The sequence below is a fragment of the Anticarsia gemmatalis genome, chromosome 19, assembly GCF_050436995.1.
Source record: "Anticarsia gemmatalis isolate Benzon Research Colony breed Stoneville strain chromosome 19, ilAntGemm2 primary, whole genome shotgun sequence".
In the NCBI taxonomy this organism is placed as follows: Eukaryota; Metazoa; Arthropoda; class Insecta; order Lepidoptera; family Erebidae; genus Anticarsia; species Anticarsia gemmatalis.
In genome coordinates this window covers 2,867,667-2,885,467 of record NC_134763.1, presented here as the reverse complement: position 1 = coordinate 2,885,467, position 17,801 = coordinate 2,867,667, and the positions used below count along the sequence as shown (strand labels likewise).

Here is a 17,801-nt window from a genome sequence, read left to right as displayed (position 1 = left end):
CAGTAATTGTAACGACTATCATAAGTGTCAATATTAATTTGACCTAAATGATTAAATTGTGATTTTCTATGACATGATTCAATCATTTCGAGACCGGGAATCATTATCATGTGATATGGGGCGAGTCAAATTGTCACATACTAGCAACATTACCAAACTTTCAACTACTATACTTTATAAATTATCACACAGTTCAGCCTAACAATCGGCCTCAAGATCAAGTAATTAGCATAGTATTAAAAATATTGCAATTAGTAGAGAGACTTACTTTGAGGGAAAACAACCTGGAGTCTACCAGTTCCATCAGTGCCGGAAAGGGTAGCTGTTCCCGAGATAGATCTTAGTTCTTGGTTCACAACTTGTGAATGGCTGACACTAATGCTGCTAGCACTAGTTAGGCCGTATCTAGCAACGTTGCAGGTGCCGCTCTGGTGGTCTGAGAAGTAACTTTCAACTAGTCTCCAACGACCAGCGAACTGAAAAAGAAAACAAAAGTTAAGTTAAAAAATAAGGTGGTTTCGATCCCAAGGCAATACATTTATGTCTTTTTGAAGTTATATAGAGTTTATTAGGAATAATTTATTACGCGATCGTAGAGTGAAGAAAAGATTCTTTTTAAATTTTGCAAGCCTAAAAGTTCTTGAAGTTATGCAAGGTCCTCAACCTGGATTGGTCATGGTATTAAACTTAAGGCATAGCCACTCGCTCATTCCGGGAGAAGACACTTGCTTAGCAGTAAGGTGATTATTGGGTTTAATAATTTATTTCCATCAGCTTTAACAATCATTTCTTTTGCAACATGCACATTTCCTTTGCATGGCATACTAAAGTTTCTTAATCATTCTGAAATTAATTCAATAAATATTGATTTTCTACTCACTTCAGCGAGATTGAAGTTTTCTACGCCTCTTATTGTAGTGTCACATTGTCCGGGGAGAACGATAGGCTGACCAGGGGCTATTTCAGGTAGATAGAAACAGGCGCGGTCAGACTGATCAATGTTCTCAAAGTATCTGTTCTCTAGAACAACGTTGTTGGCTAATGCAGCATTGATAGCGGTGTTAGCGGCTGTCGACAGTTGCCTTGTTCTACTCAGTTTCCAACTGTAAACTGAAAATGAAAATTTTGTTAAACCATCGTTCGTTTCTTTATGAAACATTTTATCATCACCTTAAATAATGTTATTGTATAATATTTATTGCGAGCCAACTTGACCACTTGCAGTGCAACCTGAGCCAGAACATCAGGTGATATAACGTTAAATGATTATTCGCGTCTAACAGTCGGCCAAACTAAAGTAAACTATTAAGGTCAAAATATATTTTTGCAAGAAGGGTCTTTTTAATCTTACCATACCAATCGGTAGTTGTTGACTGAGTAACAAAAAAATATTTGACATCGACTGTTCTATTTGCCCAACAATCTTTTGGTGTAGTACTATACCACAATACTTACTTCTTCAATACGAAAATGTTATTTACCTGCTCTGAAGTCACTTCCTCGGTTTACGCAAGAGTAAGCCAAAGCGTAGTCCGTGTAATCCGTGTTGACGATCCAGAATGGGAATTCGATGTCTGAAATAATTAATAATTGGTCAAATAGGTAATGGGTACTTAATGACATTGGGTGAATGGATAGGTACTTCAAATAATAAAAATGCAATTAATGAAAAAAACGTCTGTATACGACAATTTGTTTAAATTTACAAAAGCTTATTATGAAAAAGATTTCATGAAAGGAAATGCTAAATCACCAAAAATAACTAAGGGAATGGTCTTAAATGTACCCCTATTGGTCCGATTTCGAAAAATCTACAATATTTTATTAAACGAGGTAACATATATTACTTACTTTGTGTGCCAGACGTAAAAGCAAGTGTCAGTCTTCCCGAAGAATCAGTAGAAGTCAATCTACCGGTAGTCTCAGTCAAAAACTGGTCATCTACATTAGATGATACGAGATTCAATTGTGTGGTACTAAAGGCAGTGTACGCATGGCTTCTGCATTGTCCAGTCTCGTCTTCTTTCGGATATGCTTGGATTTCATACCAACTGCCAGCAAACTATAAATCAAAAGAGATATTATGTTAATGAAATTGGAGCGTCGAATACTAGAAACGTGTCGATTGTTAACATAGAAACAGCTCGCATCGGTGACCCAGAAGGTTAGTACTGGCAAAAAAAAAACGGATCACATCCTATTTTAATTCTCGTCTGTATTATTTAGTGGAATTTAGTTTTATTCCCACATATTGGCTTTCAATTCCTAAATCAAATAAATATTTTTGTTTTCCGTTAACTAGCAATAAAATTTTTTGTTTCTTCTTTGGATGGTCTTGCTCTTCATTTTTCGTATATTTTGAACAGTCACTTGGCTTATACTTAATGCTTTTCTTTAAGAAGTAAGTTAGTAGTAAGGTTGTACTTACCCTTGAGAGGTCAAAGGTTGTCATAACAGGAGCATTAGTGTCACATTGTCCAGGGAACACGACGGGAACTCCGGCCACTGGCTCGGGGAAGTAGAAGCATCCTGTGACGGACTGGTCTACTGTGGTGAAGTACTGTTGGGCCAATACGTCAATTGTGTTCATCACGTTGTTGATGGCTGTGTTGGCCGCTGTAGTCAGCTGCTTTGTTCTACTTAGCTTCCAGCTGCTCACTGTGGTAATGGAATGGAATTGAATATTTTTCAGAAGAAAAAAAAAACTGCCCTTTTGCTAGTAAAGGTCTTCTCCCTGTAAAAGATATCGTGCTGCCCAAGTGCGTGTGCGGGAAAAATAAAAGTTAAATTTATTTGTAAATAGACTAAAGTTAATTTTACTAGAAAGTCTTACTGAATTCCTAAATACAAGACTAACGCTAATTATGCAACACGCTTTTAGTGAATTTATAAATACTCTTTCAGATTCTAGGTTTGCTAGGTGTACGTTTACATCTTCGCCCCTGTAGGTAGCAAGACGATTATATTAAGCCTTTTAACATAAATAAACGGTACTAACCTTGCCTAGATTCAGTATCAATATTTCTGCAAGAATAAACCAAGGCGTATGAGTCGTAGTCCGTGTCGAGTACCCAGTAGTCTGTGGTGACAGTCTCTGCAGAAAAATATAATAAGTTATAATAGAGTAATACATTGTTAAACAAACTAAAATAAAACGAATTCATCGTAAAAAAAAAACTTTATTGAAGAAGTTACAGTTTAATTTTACAGAAAAAGACAAACAAATGAAATTCGGTTATCAGATTAGCATTACTCTACCATTATCTACCGTTACTCTCTTAAGAATGTGACAGCTCATTTTTACAGGAAAACACACATTTTAAATCCAAACAAAAAAAAAAATACACAAAATTTTACTTACGGCCAGGCCCAGCAGGGAAAGTGACTTCAAGTTTCGCGGCGCCATCGGTACCAACCACAACAGCGGCTCCTACTATAGTGTCAAGGGCCTGATTAACCACTTGTGTGTTGAAAACATCCACAATGCCTTGAGCATTCAGTGAGTAGTAAGCGTTGCTACAGGTGCCATCTTGGAACTGAGCCGGGTATAACTCGATGTTATGCCAGAGTCCCAAGTACTGAAAGAATAGATTTTGTTATAATTGGCTCCAATTTAAATTTTACCGCTGTTTTGAGAGACGATTTTTCCATAGTCGTCTTCTTATTAAATAATCTATACTAATATTATAAAGCGGAAGAGTTTGTTTGTTTGTTTGATTGTTTGTTTGTTTGTTTGTTTGTTTGTTTGTTTGAACGCGCTAATCTCAGGATCTACTGGTCCGATTTGAAAAATTCTTTCAGTGTTAGATAGCCCATTTATCGAGGAAGGTTATAGGCCATATATCATCACGCTACGACCAATAGGAGGGGAGTACCGACGAAAAATGTTACAAAAAACGGGGAAAATTATGTGACGCAAGCGAAGTTGCGCGGGTCAGCTAGTATCTCATAAAAATGCTTTTTTAAAACACTTACTCTTCACAAGAAAACAATTATGTAACTATGTACACTATTAAATAGTGTACAAAGTCATATTACAATATTGATCGCTATGGGAAATTATTAAAAGAGTAAATTTTATGCTACCAAACATACTATTAAAAGCCAAAGAGGACTCAAAACCTCTCAAAAAATGAGTCCTTCACTTTCACTAATACTTGGATTCAAGAGCAAGTAGCCCTTAGGAAATAAAATGTTTGCTCCCTTCCAGTACTAAATCACAATCCCAGTTGAATCAAAGCCTTAAATATTGCTTAATAATGTGAAGAGTCATTATTCTACTTGAAGATAACTTTAAGCCGAAAGGTATCTTACCCGTGCAGCATCAAAATTGGGCATAGCTCTAATGTTCGGGTCACATTGTCCTGGGAAAATCACGGGCTGGCCAGTTGGCTCAGGGAAGTAAAAGCAACCAGTGTCTGACTGGTCTGTGGGGGCGTAGTACGCGTAGTTGAGGTCCATGATCGCGTTGACCACTTGGTCTACTTGTGTCTGTGAGGCTGCACTTAGTTGACGAGTCCTGCTCAGGATCCAGCTGAACACTGTAAAGAAGAATAATTAATATCTTACCCCCGGTTTCTGATGTACATTTAGCGGTAGTTTATCAATTCAATAGCGTTTAAGCTCATATAAACACGACAGTTTGAATAGATAATCTACCATTAAATTTGCCTGAGAAACCGGTCATTAGTCTGTTAAGAAGGCTATTATGTATCTTTTAAAGGGTAACTTATTACGACCTACAGTCTAAGAAACTACATGTACTTTTTGTATGATAATAAAGTACTTTAAAGAGAACGTAAAATCATCGGTCTTGTACATGACCTTTCGGTGGTCGTATTGGTTATCGTCCCATATAGCTGTGTATTGAGCAGTATCCACCTAGACACTATTAATGAACTCATTCAAATGGTTTGCTTCAATGAAGCCTGCTGACGAAATTGATATTCGGCTAAAAGAACATAGGAATTGGTGTGTAAGAACATACCTCGTTTTGTTTCGCTGTTGACATTCACGCAGCTGTACGAAATGGCGTATCCAGTGTAATCTGTGGCGAGGACCCATAGCTCTTGTTCCACGGGTTCTGGAAGAAGATAATAACATAAATATAAGGAAACTGGAAGTACTAAAGGAGAACATTTGATTAAAGAGAGGAGAAATCATTGATGGACTGTTGTGATTTGAAAATAACGGGATTTCTTTAACATGGACTTTACGTTCGTTATTTAGGTATACAATTTTCGTATCACTTCAGCTGTGGAGCCCATCATCAATTTATGAAGGATTACCAGAATTTATGAATGGTTACGTTTTATGTCTACAATTGTGGATATCATACGATACAATATCATTGGTAATAAAAGTGAATTTACTACAAAAGTATATGATGTTTACGTCATAAAGTAAACACGATTAACTCTCGTGATGATTCTATATAAAAATTAAAAACATGTTTTGTTTGCTTTTACAAAACAAAAGGCTGTTGGATTCTAATCTCTATGTGTGAATTATCAACCCAACATTTAAATTTTATCCCGATCATTCAAATATAAATTCAATCTAATACCATGACTTGACAATCGCAACAAACAGAAATATTCCAATAAAATAAATAAATTTAACCCATTAATGTCCTACTGTTGGGCAAGGGTCTACTCCCGTAATTAGGGAGGGGTTAGGCCTTTGCATACCTTCACGAATTGTTCTAAAGAATATTCTAATGACGAAATATTAAATAGCAGAAATATATAAAAGGTCCTTACGTGGTGCTCCCACATCCAGCAAGACCCTCAATCTGGCGCTGCCATCTGTGCTCGCGACTGAAGCAGATCCAGTAATAGTAAGCAGTTGCTGGTTAATGACTTGGCTGTTCAGAACATTGACTCCAGTCTGACCAAGATCGTACTGAGCCTTGATGCAAGTGCCTGTGGAACTCTCGGTGTAGTAACTGGAAATCTCTCGCCATGTACCCATGAACTAAAAGGAAAAAGACAAGATATATTTAAAGTTTTTGGATTACTATCCTTCTACAGGTGATAGATATTTAGTAGATCGATTTCGTATCCTTGTGTACAATAATTTTACTACATTCTGTAAAATAAAGCTGTTTTCTAATATGTCTGACTGTATTTATGTTTACAAAAAAATTACAATTATATCAGTTCATAATCATCAGTCTCATACAGATAGAAGAAATTCTATTCCCATTTTTAATTACGACTATCATATTGTTTATGATAAAAATTACTTGACTAAAATCATTACGCTGTTTAATCACTGCCAGTGTGAAATAAAACATTATAAACGTAATTTTCTTCTTTACAAAAAAAGACGCTTGGAAGTGCAACTGGCCGAGTTCATCAAAAAATACTTACGGCTTGCACATTGAAGTTCTGTACAACAGGAATATTAGCATCGCACTGTCCCGGCAAGATGATAGCGGCTCCATCATTGATGACAGGCAGTACATAGCACGCTGTTTCACTGTGGCTGATGCTTTGTAAGTCATTCAATGTGATACCGAAGGCTTGGTTGATGTTAGTGTTGATGTGAGCGGGGATAGGCTCGTTGGTGAACGCTCGCTGCCTTCCGAGAACCCAGAGGTTAACTAAAAAGAATAAGAATTTAGAATTTTGTGTCCAACCCATGACTACTAGTGACACCGAGTAGTGTAACCAGAAGAAAAAGTCTTAAAAGTTACACTGGTGTAACCACGAATCAGTCCCATTTAAATTACAGTCATTGACTTTTTTCATCTGGATAAATATTTCTTAAAGCCTAGAGAGAATTACTTACTGCTTCTTTGTGTTGGAGAAATATTCTCGCAGGAATAAGTGACAGCGAAGTTGGTGTAGTCTGTCAGAAACACCCAGAAGTCTTTAGCTGAAAAGAAAACAAATAGTTAATAACATAAGTCATTACAACTTTAATGTGTTAGTACTGTGCTGTTTCAAAATTGTTCTTCGATGTCTGTCTTTGTGCTGTAAAAATGTAAAAGTGTAAGAAGAAACAAGGAAAAAAATAAAAGTCAACCTTTTTATGTGTGGTTAAAAGACCTGTCTTAACTATATTGTTGAAGGAACTTAAGGTCCCTGAAGATTGTTGCTAAGGTTTAAAACAATGGAGATAAACACTTTGTTTTCGAAGTAGGGTCAGTAGAATGCCACTAAATAAGACGGCTTTCCATTTATGCATTAGGCAAAACCAAACATCAAAGATACGTAAACGCAACTGAAATGCATTTGTCACGAAAAAGTGAGTGCAGTAGAGTAAAATCAATTCAGAGTTTTGCAGCCAAGTTCTTCAAAAGTAAAAAAAAAACAAGCCAATGTCAATTAATCTAAGTGAATGTGTGTATGAGCCGTGTATGAAATGATGCCTAATCCTGCGAATAACAAACAAGTGTCCATTTGTAAGAGTCAAGAGTCAAATTGTCGTGTTGTGCTTTATTTCATAGATACCTTCCCCGCCTACTTTTGATCCGTCACTGGACGTCGCACGCAGATCTAGGGGTAAAAAAAACAAAGAAGAAGATGTAAAATTGAGAATATTGCTAAGAATGAGCTAGCAGTGAAGGTCCGCTGGAAGTTATAGATATAGGTTTTTCAACGTAATGTTTTAGCGTCAAAAAAAGACACGAAACATTTATATTGATCGTTTTTATTTCTAATAGAAATAGGCATATGGAAAATGTAAGATGGAACTTATTTTGCAATGAAAAGATCATGGTTTAATGAGGTGACAGAAATAGGATGATTTTGCCGAGTTTTCTGATTTCATCTATCGAGCTGTTTTTTTTGGTAGAAGGCGGTTAATATAAGTAATTACAAATTTTATGTACTTTTGAAATATACTACTAAAAAAAATATCGATAGCATCTCGGGAAAAACTCGGGAGCAGCTCGATCACAACTCGACAGCAATTCAATAGATGACTCAATAGTGCTTCGTAATTGCCCTTCTATAACGAGTCAATTTAAGTTATCAATACTTACGACCATCAAACTTGTCGATGTTCAAGGTCAACCTGGCGGTGCCGGTCTCCAAGGTCGCAGTACCCCTTGAGTCCTCCTGGAAGTTGTTATTGACCCCACTGTGCACGACGTTGATGGCGTTGTTGCTGGATGTGATGTCGAATTGCGCGCAGTCAGCATTTTGTTGAGGATCTGCCGTCCGTTGGATTTCGTACCAAGTGCCTACGAACTGGAAGAAATGTTTATCGTTAATGATAGAAATAAATTTGGCTTTGCGAGATGGTTACATTCAAAGTTGGTGGAAATAAAGTACGTATTGGGTGATGATTAAACATATAAGACAGATAATAATCTTCATGATCTCGACGATATGGATAATATTATGAATAATTTCAATAAATTGTAGGCACGATATTCCTATTTAAGCATAATTTAAAAGGCTTTATAGGACATTGTTAAGAAATATGGCTTTTTAATGGAACTTAACATATGCCTACAATCTGGAGATTTTTATTTCATGCAGTTATTATATTGCTCATGTAATGACTCTTACGTACAAGCATGCCTTTTTTCCATAGTTGTAAGCAGAGCAAGGAACGCTACTAAATACGATCCTTACAAACTTCCCTTGCCTCATTCACATTCAATCATGTAATAACTTTTATGAATGTTTAATCAACATTTTACGTTTCTATAAATACGTATAGATTAGCTAGTACTATTAGGTAATTGGGACAATGTCAAGACAATCTACCATCGAACAAGGAAGCTTATTTAACAGATAATATCTAATCGATTCATGTTGTTTTTGTCGTCTATGGTGCCGTCACTTATGCGGAATGATAAGGCTTATAGTAATCATAAAACTATCTGTCTATTTTTGTCAAATTCTGAAACTCATGATAATTAAGTTATCGAAACTGTAGTTTCATTAATTTATCAATCCAAATTTATCAGTCAAATTTGACAACTGTTAAATTATCAAGAAATTTTGTTTTAAAACTTCATCAGCGCCTGTAGTGGGTGCCATATAAACTATATTTTCAGTACGTTTTAAATGTCAAACCCTCGCTGCTAAGTATCGCGATACAATTTTAAAGTTGCGAAGGTAGCACGAGACTACTACGTAAATTATTATTGTAACTGAAATAAGAGCTTAATTAGTCTCTGCTGAAGTTTTTGGATATATTTAGAGAAATGTTGCAGACATTTTGATTTTATTTTCGACCTCTCCAGAAGAAAAAGAGGCCTTTGAGTATGTCCTCAAGCGTTTAACAAAATTTAGGCATGAAAGATTTCATCATGATGACATGTTTTCTTTTACTTGTTGGAGCAAGTGACCATAATTTCTATACATTTTCGTTTGGTTATTTTTCTTTAAATTTATTCGTACTAATAGATAGCAATAAAAGTAGGTAATCGTCCTGATAATTAAGTAATTCAGAAGGTCAAGGTTTCCTTATCGAAATCTAATAAATATTATCGATTTAATTTCGCCGGCAACTGTTATTGATATTATGACGTGCGATATTGGAAATGAGATATTACTGATAGTATACGATTTGGATAGCGAATGATCGAATATTTTCGCTTAAATTTCTAGAAAATTCTAATTAGCTTGTTTGGAGATCGTTATTTATGGATTTATCTGCTTATTACAAATTCATCTACAATCGTAAGATTTTTCGAGATAATTTCGATACTCGATCATGCGTCGTAAGTACATATTTACAAAAGAGACTAACACTTAGAGTATTAAATATTCACTAAAGAATTCGCTGCATTAAGTGAAGTTACGCAAATTAAATAATTGGGGGTGGAGATATTTCCGCAGGTTCGGCACTTACATACATTCTGTTAGTTTTGGAAACTTTATGGTTTGTCATATATAATGTGGTATGGCTTTCCAGAACGATGCTTTCAAGTTGATTCAAGTCTATAAATATGTGGCTAAGATAGTACTGGTCTTATTTTATTTTTAAACCATAAAAAATGGATTATTAATTCCTGAGTACCCCGATCCCCGAGGCCCCCGTCCCGGAGGACCCCGATTATTTTTATCTTAACGAACTATTTTAAAAATCAATCGGGGTCCTCCGGGACGGCGTACTCGGGTAATAACCCAAAAAAAATACAAACGGGTATAATTTTAATTCAGACTTGTTCTATTTTTTATTTCTATCTGAATTCAAAGCATTCACATAATTTTTAAAAACCACCGGTCGACTCTTGCAAACATTTATTGCTTTAATGCTGTAACAATTTACACACTTTTATTGTAAGTAATTTATTACACTTCGTAAACGGCCTACTGTATTTTCACATTAAACGTTGAATCGCGTCATCATGCAATAAATCAGCTTATAAATACCGAAACAGATTACAAATTACCAAGTCATTTTTTTGTGAAAAGATTATTTTTAGTAATTGTTAAAAGTAAGGCAAGAGACTTGGAAAGATATAGTTTCTAATTAGTGGACCCCGCACAATTTTTATACAAGTCAAACGGACTTGTTGACCTTTAACGTTAAACTTTTCCCAATAATATTTTTTGTCTTATACTTCGCTAACTTAGTAGAGAGCCTTGGCATGGTCTGATGATTTACTTAAATTATAACTAATTATTCCACGTAAGTACAAATAGAAGAAACCGTAGCAATCATGCAATCGTAGCCTGCGGGTCAACACTGATTTTCTAAATCTTAAGTTTTGTATACCTCCGTCAGCCTTGCATACTATACTTTAAGAATAAATTGTCGGCCTGTTGGAACTTATAAAATTTAGGTTGCTGATGAAATAAATTTAGGTCTCACTGCTTGACAGTGGCAGTGGAGCGATGAAAGCTAGAGGATTCTAGTTAGAAAATTATCGATCAGGAATTGGCTCTGGTGTTTATCATTCGATTTTTTTCTTTAGTAAATATTTATAGCATCCAGTTTCACGTCATTACTTACGATTGCGATATGCAATTTGTCTCTCATAACAGTAATATTAACGACTTCAATATTTAAGACTACATAAGGAGTTAGTAGATATAAGATACTATAATATGAGAAGTACAAGTCGTTAGAATTTAAAATCGTTCAATGAATTGTCTTCTTCATTGATATCCATTAAACTTACCTGATCAATATCGAAGTTTTGAACCAACCCTAAATTAGGATTACATTGTCCAAACTGCACAATTTGTCCCACACACACACCCGCACACGCGGTGAAAATTAATATAATTAATTTGTACATTACGAGATCATTTCACACGCCTCACAACACAATAACTAAAACTAATCAAATGGTGATATCTGTCTTTAATTTGTCATATTTATAGAAAAATCTTATCGTCAATAATGTGTTTTTTTATCTACTTTTAGTTAATCGCAAATTGTATTGTCCTTATTGGTGTGTATATTCATTGCAGTTATCACGTATAGTAATTGTATCGAGCGTAAATCTGTACGTGTGTAGATATCGCAAGCGCATTTGATGGTTGAGACAGTTATTGCGCTACTTTGACTATCTCTGTTCGAGAAGTCGGAGGTTGCATTCATATATCCTACAGGAACAATAAAATTATATTTTTAAATATTAAGTCGTGGAAAAAGTCTTTTCGCATTATAGTATGTATGAACTGGTAATAAATTCTTTTTGGCTTCAAGAATCACAAATGAGTAGACGGTTCGTGAGGTACCCAAATATTGAGCTTTTTTGTGTAGAGGAAAGATTTTATTACAAGTTCATACATACTATACTATAAAAGACCTTTTCCCCGACTTAATATTTAAAAATAATATTTTTGTTGTTCCTGTGGGATATATGAATGCAATCTGCGACTTCATTATTAATGCATTGGTTCTTTGATTTATTAAATGGCGACTTTTACATTGTTTGCATTTTCCTATGAACTGTTTGTTTTGCTTTTTGTAAGGGCTAATTATATCCATTGAATTAATTTCTTATTCTCTCCTAGCCCTAGCCAATGCCTCTAACTATGACTCTAACTATTTACTAACGAAATGTTCTGTCAGAAAGTTGCGGGTCATAAGTAAGATTCGCTCACAGACATTTCGAGTATTTTGGTTGTCTGAGTTGTATATCATTATAAATAGCATAATTATAATTAACAATAATTTTTATATATGAAGCGTAATAAGTTTCGTTAACGTCTTCTTGGATAACATCAGCTCAACATCGACTCAGCACATACACACGAAAACCTTATAGACTGGTAGTCATTGGGACGCGGATATCGGGTCAGCGAAACTTACTGACTTATCCTAAAAAAACAGTTCTGAAAATCAGTCTACGTATTGCCATTGTTTTCGGACAGATTGAAAAACAAACCTAGTCTAAACCGTTCGGTTTAATTAACCTTAGTTTTGTTTGATCGTAACATAACTGTACGATAATGTTATCACTTAAGTAAATACGGTCCTTTGAAACGCCGCTTAGGTTGATTAAACGATTAGCAAGTTATATTGTGTTATGGATCCCAAGATCAAAACTCATTGCCATTGTCATAAATATTGCCTAAATATTTTTAAAGACTTCTCCTGCATTAAGAATTGCTCTTGTGTCGCGGAGACTTTTAGAAACATACAAACAACAGACACAGAGTAAAACCAGACTCGAAGCAATAATTTTCCGTGTGGGAATCGAACCCTCCACCTCCCGACGCAAAAGAAGCGGCGTGGTAACCTAAACCACTGCGCTATAGAGACAGTCTATTCTAGTGAAAGTGTCGTTAGTATAGATCGCGGTCCCAACTTTGAATCTCGGGTCGGGTTAAACTTTGGGTTTTCATTCTTGCATTATTTGCAGTAGCTGAAGTGATATTTATAATAACTCGTCAATTAAATTCACTTTAATTATAGACTATAGCTTTCCTCAATAAATATCTAAAAGTAAAATATTTTTAAACAAAGACTATAATTTAATAATATTAGTAGGTATTGATAAGTATAGATATTATACATACAGCACTATTTATTTAATTAATTACCACCATAATTTTGGGGGATTCACCCATTTTAGCAAAATACTCAGAACTGGTGAAAATTGAACCGATAGCTAATCTGTTTCATTGATATTTTGTTGGATTAGCCACGAAGGTTTGGCAGTTTGGTGATAAAGGGTGACTTGATTTTAATCAATAAAAAAAATTAAACGGTATCTTTCTAAAATATCCTATAGGAATATTTTTTTCGTGTGGTAGACCAGGTTCCAATCTACAAACCTTGTCTCCAAAAACACCTTAATGGGGTAGCTTATATTACCACAAACTTTAATGTAATTTAAATAAATTTTAGATTTAACCCGTGAACTTCTCTTTGCTGGGCACGGGTTTTCTCCCGTAATGAGGGAGGGCTTAGGTCTTGAGTCCACCACGCTGGTCAAGTACGGGTTGAAGACTTTTCATACCTTCAAGAACTGTTCTAAAGAACTTTTAAGCACGCAAGGTTGCATCACGATGTTACCCTTCACCGTTGGACCAAGGCATCATTATTTCTAATACACACATAACTTCGAAAAGTCATTGGAGTGTTGCCTTGGGTGCGAACACTCGGTCACTTGCGTGGGAGACACATGCTCAAAGCACTCGGCTATCACTGCTCACTGATCACTAATTATACGACGAATAAATGAATAAGTAGTATTTGATTGAGATATTAGATAAGAGTACTCTCAGCCACTCTTTAAGAGAAAACTATCTTATAGTTATACACGCGCGAAACCACTTAAAACCAGTTAAGAGAGTAGTTGACATATGTTATCTTGACTGCTTCTGTGGAGCGGTCGGTAGTGTATGTAACTGCCTCGCAGAGGTCTCGGGTTCGAATCCAGGGTTAGGCTATAAGTATTTTCTGAGTTTTTCTGTTAAGAAGTTCTCAGAGATTGCCCGGAGTTAGGATGTTGAAGTCGTAGATCTCCGCACCTCGGAGAGTTTGTAAAGCTGTCGGTCCTGCGTTTGACCTCTCATTAGTCGCGTCGGTTATGCGTTCCAGCGGACTACGAGAGTGAGTATGGTTCTTTACTGAATACATATAATATTCAGGTTAAATATATTCACAAAAAAACTAAATAAATACTTTTTCAGAGAAATATCGGGTCTATTGAGTGTTAAATCAAAATTTCTAGAAGAGCCCGTGTTTTCTTTTCTTGCGGTAACACATAAAAAAAGCTTCCATTATATTTTACGTAAGTACCTAATTAGTGGTTGAATCGCCTAATTGATTTGTGCTTATCAGATTACCTTGCAGATGATTCTAAAGGTGTGCCGGTAATTAGTTTCTAAGTGACTCTTTTAATGCATGTAACACGTTAATATTACGCAATAATTTTTCCTTACTTTGTTAACGTGAAATGCAAACGTGAGTTTTTCAAACTGTTATTTAGGTTTTTTTAAATTGTTACTGCCTGCTCGGCAGGAGTCTGCTCCCGAATGAGGAAGAGTTTAGGCCTTGGGTCCAGATTCAGAATTTGATGAAGAGGAAAGAGTTTGTGATGTTTCGAGAATATAGTAGAGTACCTACTAGCCTAGTATTAGAGATCTGAGTGTTATTTAAGAGTGATGAGATCGATCCATTATTAGCTCTTCAGAACCATTTTTAAAATACATAACCTTTGTTGCATTATTTGTAAAATTATTTATGTCAAAGTCTCGATGGTTTCGGCTGACATGCTATCTCGAGTGTCTAGTAACTGTACGTGTATGAGTACTTTAAATCTGCACATAAAAGTATTATAATTCAATTATAATAATCTTAATAATTCAGGACTGATAGTAATCTACTATGCCATTGCTCGCACGTATCCGTACTGTATCAGTTTATCTATAGATCTAAATACCTCGCCAGTGACTTGCAGTGCAAGATATTGGTGATTGTTTTATAAAGAAAAGTCTTGCTGGCATACTATTTGGTTAAGGTAAAAGAATTAGTTCAAAATATGAATAAATAGTGTCTTTGTAGCCGGTTTTTGACTTCGGCAGCCAATTTCATAAACCATTCAACTGAGCAAGTCTTCGCGCTCCGAGGCACGGAGCTCAAGTACCTCAATTTTTTAACTACGGGCAATCACTCTTGTCAGAAAAACTCTGGTATTACTTTTTATCACAAATTCGGGATTCGATCCTGAGACCTCTGCACGGCGGTCGAATACACTACCACGTGACTACCACAAAGGCTGTAGTAAAAACACCAAAAGTTGGTATTACGATAATTTTGTCCGGGTAAGAAATTTTTCCGAGGTAAAAGTATTCCACGCCTTAAACCAGGCCAAAATCTATTCTACCAAATGTCATTAATATCCATTAACTGGCTTTCGCACGAAAGAGTAACAAACATTTACGCATTTGACAAATTTTTGTGGAAGCCAGACATCATATACTTTTAACACAATTTTTCAGAAAAGAATTGTAAACAATTTGTATTCGGTTACTACCAAAACATCAGTTACTATGTGCACACATACACGCTGTGCAAATGAACTAAGACTACAAACTATTACCTACTTCCTCCGGCCACATGCGAAGACACGTGACAGCGTGGCATTGAACTTGAATTAAAAAACATTTGACCATCCAATGATCCGTGGTACCTACCTTTTGTACAAGTTCCAAGAAGTAGCAGTTAAGGGAAATTAAACTGTATGTATTCTAATATAAAAAAGCTGAATTATATATTTTTTTAGTTCGAACAAGGTTATATCTGAAACGATCAGCTTGCTGTGAACCTAGTAAAGGTTAAGGTTTTTTCATGTTCTTATTTCGTAAATATTCTAATGTAAATAATAAAAAAATAGCCATACTTGAAAAAAAATTGTAAAGGTATTATTAAAATCAATTTTTACACGAGGTAAAAAATAATTTATAAGCCATAATTTTCTGGACTTACGTTTGCTTGGTCGGCTAGATATGTATTTTAATCTATACTAATCTATACTAATATTACAAAGCTGAAGAGTTTGTTTGTTTGTTTGTTTGTTTGAACGCGCTAATCTCAGGAACTACTGATCCGATTTAAAAAATTCTTTCAGTGTTACATAGTCCATTTATTGAGCAAAGCTTTAGGCTATATATCATCACGCTACGACCAATAGGAGCAGAGTAGCAATAAAAAATGTAACAAAAACGGAGAACATTTTGACCCATTCTCTCTTAGGTGACGCAAGCGAAGTTGCGCGGGTCAGCTAGTAAATAATAATTTTGGGAATATGGTAGCGATTGAGTATGAAACCAACAAAGTAATAAACATAATTAACGCGTGGAAAGCTACGGGGCACATCTATTTTGCTAAAAAATAAGGAAAACATAATGTTATTGACGCAAAAAGATTTTCGTGGAACGCTATGAAGTACTTCATTGAAGTTAGCAGATTAGTGTTAATAATTGCACAATTGATTAAAAAAATATAATGATTTGTTTAAACATAAAAGTGTTTACATGGGTTCTAATTATGATGTTGTCAGAACAGTCGTCAGCCATGCCAAAGGCCTTTTATAAGGCTCAAACACTGGGAAACCAGCTTTACAAAACGAAACAAAAAAAAAGTATATTGTATGATTTTTTGGGTAGCAACAATATTTTAGTAGAAAATAATGTATTGTAATGTTTTTTTGGGTAGCAACAGTATTTTTTTTCAACAAAAGAGCCAAATGATTCTTCATGAAATCATAAATAAAGATCTTCCTATGTTTTCCCATAAAAACTTGCAGGCGTTTGTCAAACCACACGAAACACACACTTTAAGTAGCGGTAAAACAGTTAAAACTTTCCGTTGTTGCAAGCCGCATCCTCAATGCTTATTTCCTGCCTTTACAGCTAAATGATACATAATACAATATGCATATACATTATACAAAGATCACGAGACGACTTTTCTACACTATAATTTCAAAGTGAATCGTCGAGAGCTCGCGGGGTGCTTCTCGTTACCCAATTGACGCAACTCCAAATTGACGAATCAGTCTCTTCCTTCAAACTTTCCATGCTGTGATTACATGCAATTGTTGAATAATGTTACGTTTGTACAATGGAAAAATGTGGAATGATTGAGATCGTTTTGTTTTGACGGGACTTTTTGTATGTTTCCTTTCGTTTGTCGAGAGAATTTTTATATTATTATTTTTCTATTATACAGTCTTATTAATATAAAGACTGATCCTAATTTAAATTGGGACTTTAGGTGCTGAAAAGCATTAGGACCGTATTAATAAGATTAATTTTTGGGGTGTCCCACCCCAAAAATTAATCTGTCTTGTAGTTTATCAAGTCAGGAAAAAAAATGGAGGATGTCGAAGTTTGGAATAAAAAGTTTAGTAACAAAATAAGTTGAGTTATAAACAAGCTTTTCATTAACAAAATTTCAAAGAAAGGTATTTAGTAGGTTTTATCAAATAAATCTTAAAAGCATTAACTTAATAGCAAAATTCTACTAAAGACAAATTAATTTAGTCCCCTTTACAAATCAGACATGAAGTCGTCTAATTATGTCATAAGGAAAATAAGACTAATTCAATTTAAAAGTGCAATGCGAAAAAACGCGTGGGCAGTTATGATCATTAGGAAGAATAAACTATGCTGTAAGGTCACCATTAAATGGAAACTGGAATAGAAAATCATTATTTACATACATAACACAGCGCAGGTGTACCCAAAAGTGTAGCAGAGGTGTGTGAAATGCACCTGTCAACATTTTGTCATTAATAATTTTACTCCATGTAACAGAGGCAAGCTCGTATTGTCATTACCGAAGTAATGTAATGAATCTTAAATAAATTATCAAATCCAACAACACTTTGCCCGAATAAGGACTGGAAGCAAAGGTGCTGT

General features: G+C 35.1%; 1 protein-coding gene across 2 annotated transcripts in view; it reads right to left on the bottom strand.

Moving 5' to 3' along the window:
• Window positions 1-11,251, bottom strand: part of LOC142981240 (uncharacterized) — a 31,308-nt gene extending 20,057 nt beyond the window's left edge. The window contains exons 1-15 of one of the 2 annotated variants that reach the window (XM_076127003.1): window positions 11,096-11,251; window positions 7,994-8,201; window positions 7,461-7,505; window positions 6,796-6,882; window positions 6,375-6,607; window positions 5,763-5,976; window positions 4,988-5,083; window positions 4,315-4,541; window positions 3,362-3,578; window positions 2,999-3,094; window positions 2,429-2,658; window positions 1,852-2,062; window positions 1,482-1,574; window positions 881-1,110; window positions 269-476 (exon numbers count right to left, since the gene is read on the bottom strand). In XM_076127003.1, coding sequence (XP_075983118.1) covers window positions 269-476; window positions 881-1,110; window positions 1,482-1,574; window positions 1,852-2,062; window positions 2,429-2,658; window positions 2,999-3,094; window positions 3,362-3,578; window positions 4,315-4,541; window positions 4,988-5,083; window positions 5,763-5,976; window positions 6,375-6,607; window positions 6,796-6,882; window positions 7,461-7,505; window positions 7,994-8,201; window positions 11,096-11,215 — 2,515 coding nt within the window. In that variant the 5' untranslated portion in view covers window positions 11,216-11,251. The remainder of the gene's footprint in view (window positions 1-268; window positions 477-880; window positions 1,111-1,481; window positions 1,575-1,851; window positions 2,063-2,428; window positions 2,659-2,998; window positions 3,095-3,361; window positions 3,579-4,314; window positions 4,542-4,987; window positions 5,084-5,762; window positions 5,977-6,374; window positions 6,608-6,795; window positions 6,883-7,460; window positions 7,506-7,993; window positions 8,202-11,095) is intronic. The other variant, XM_076127004.1, reaches the window with a different exon arrangement.
• Between the last annotated feature and the right edge of the window lie 6,550 nt (window positions 11,252-17,801).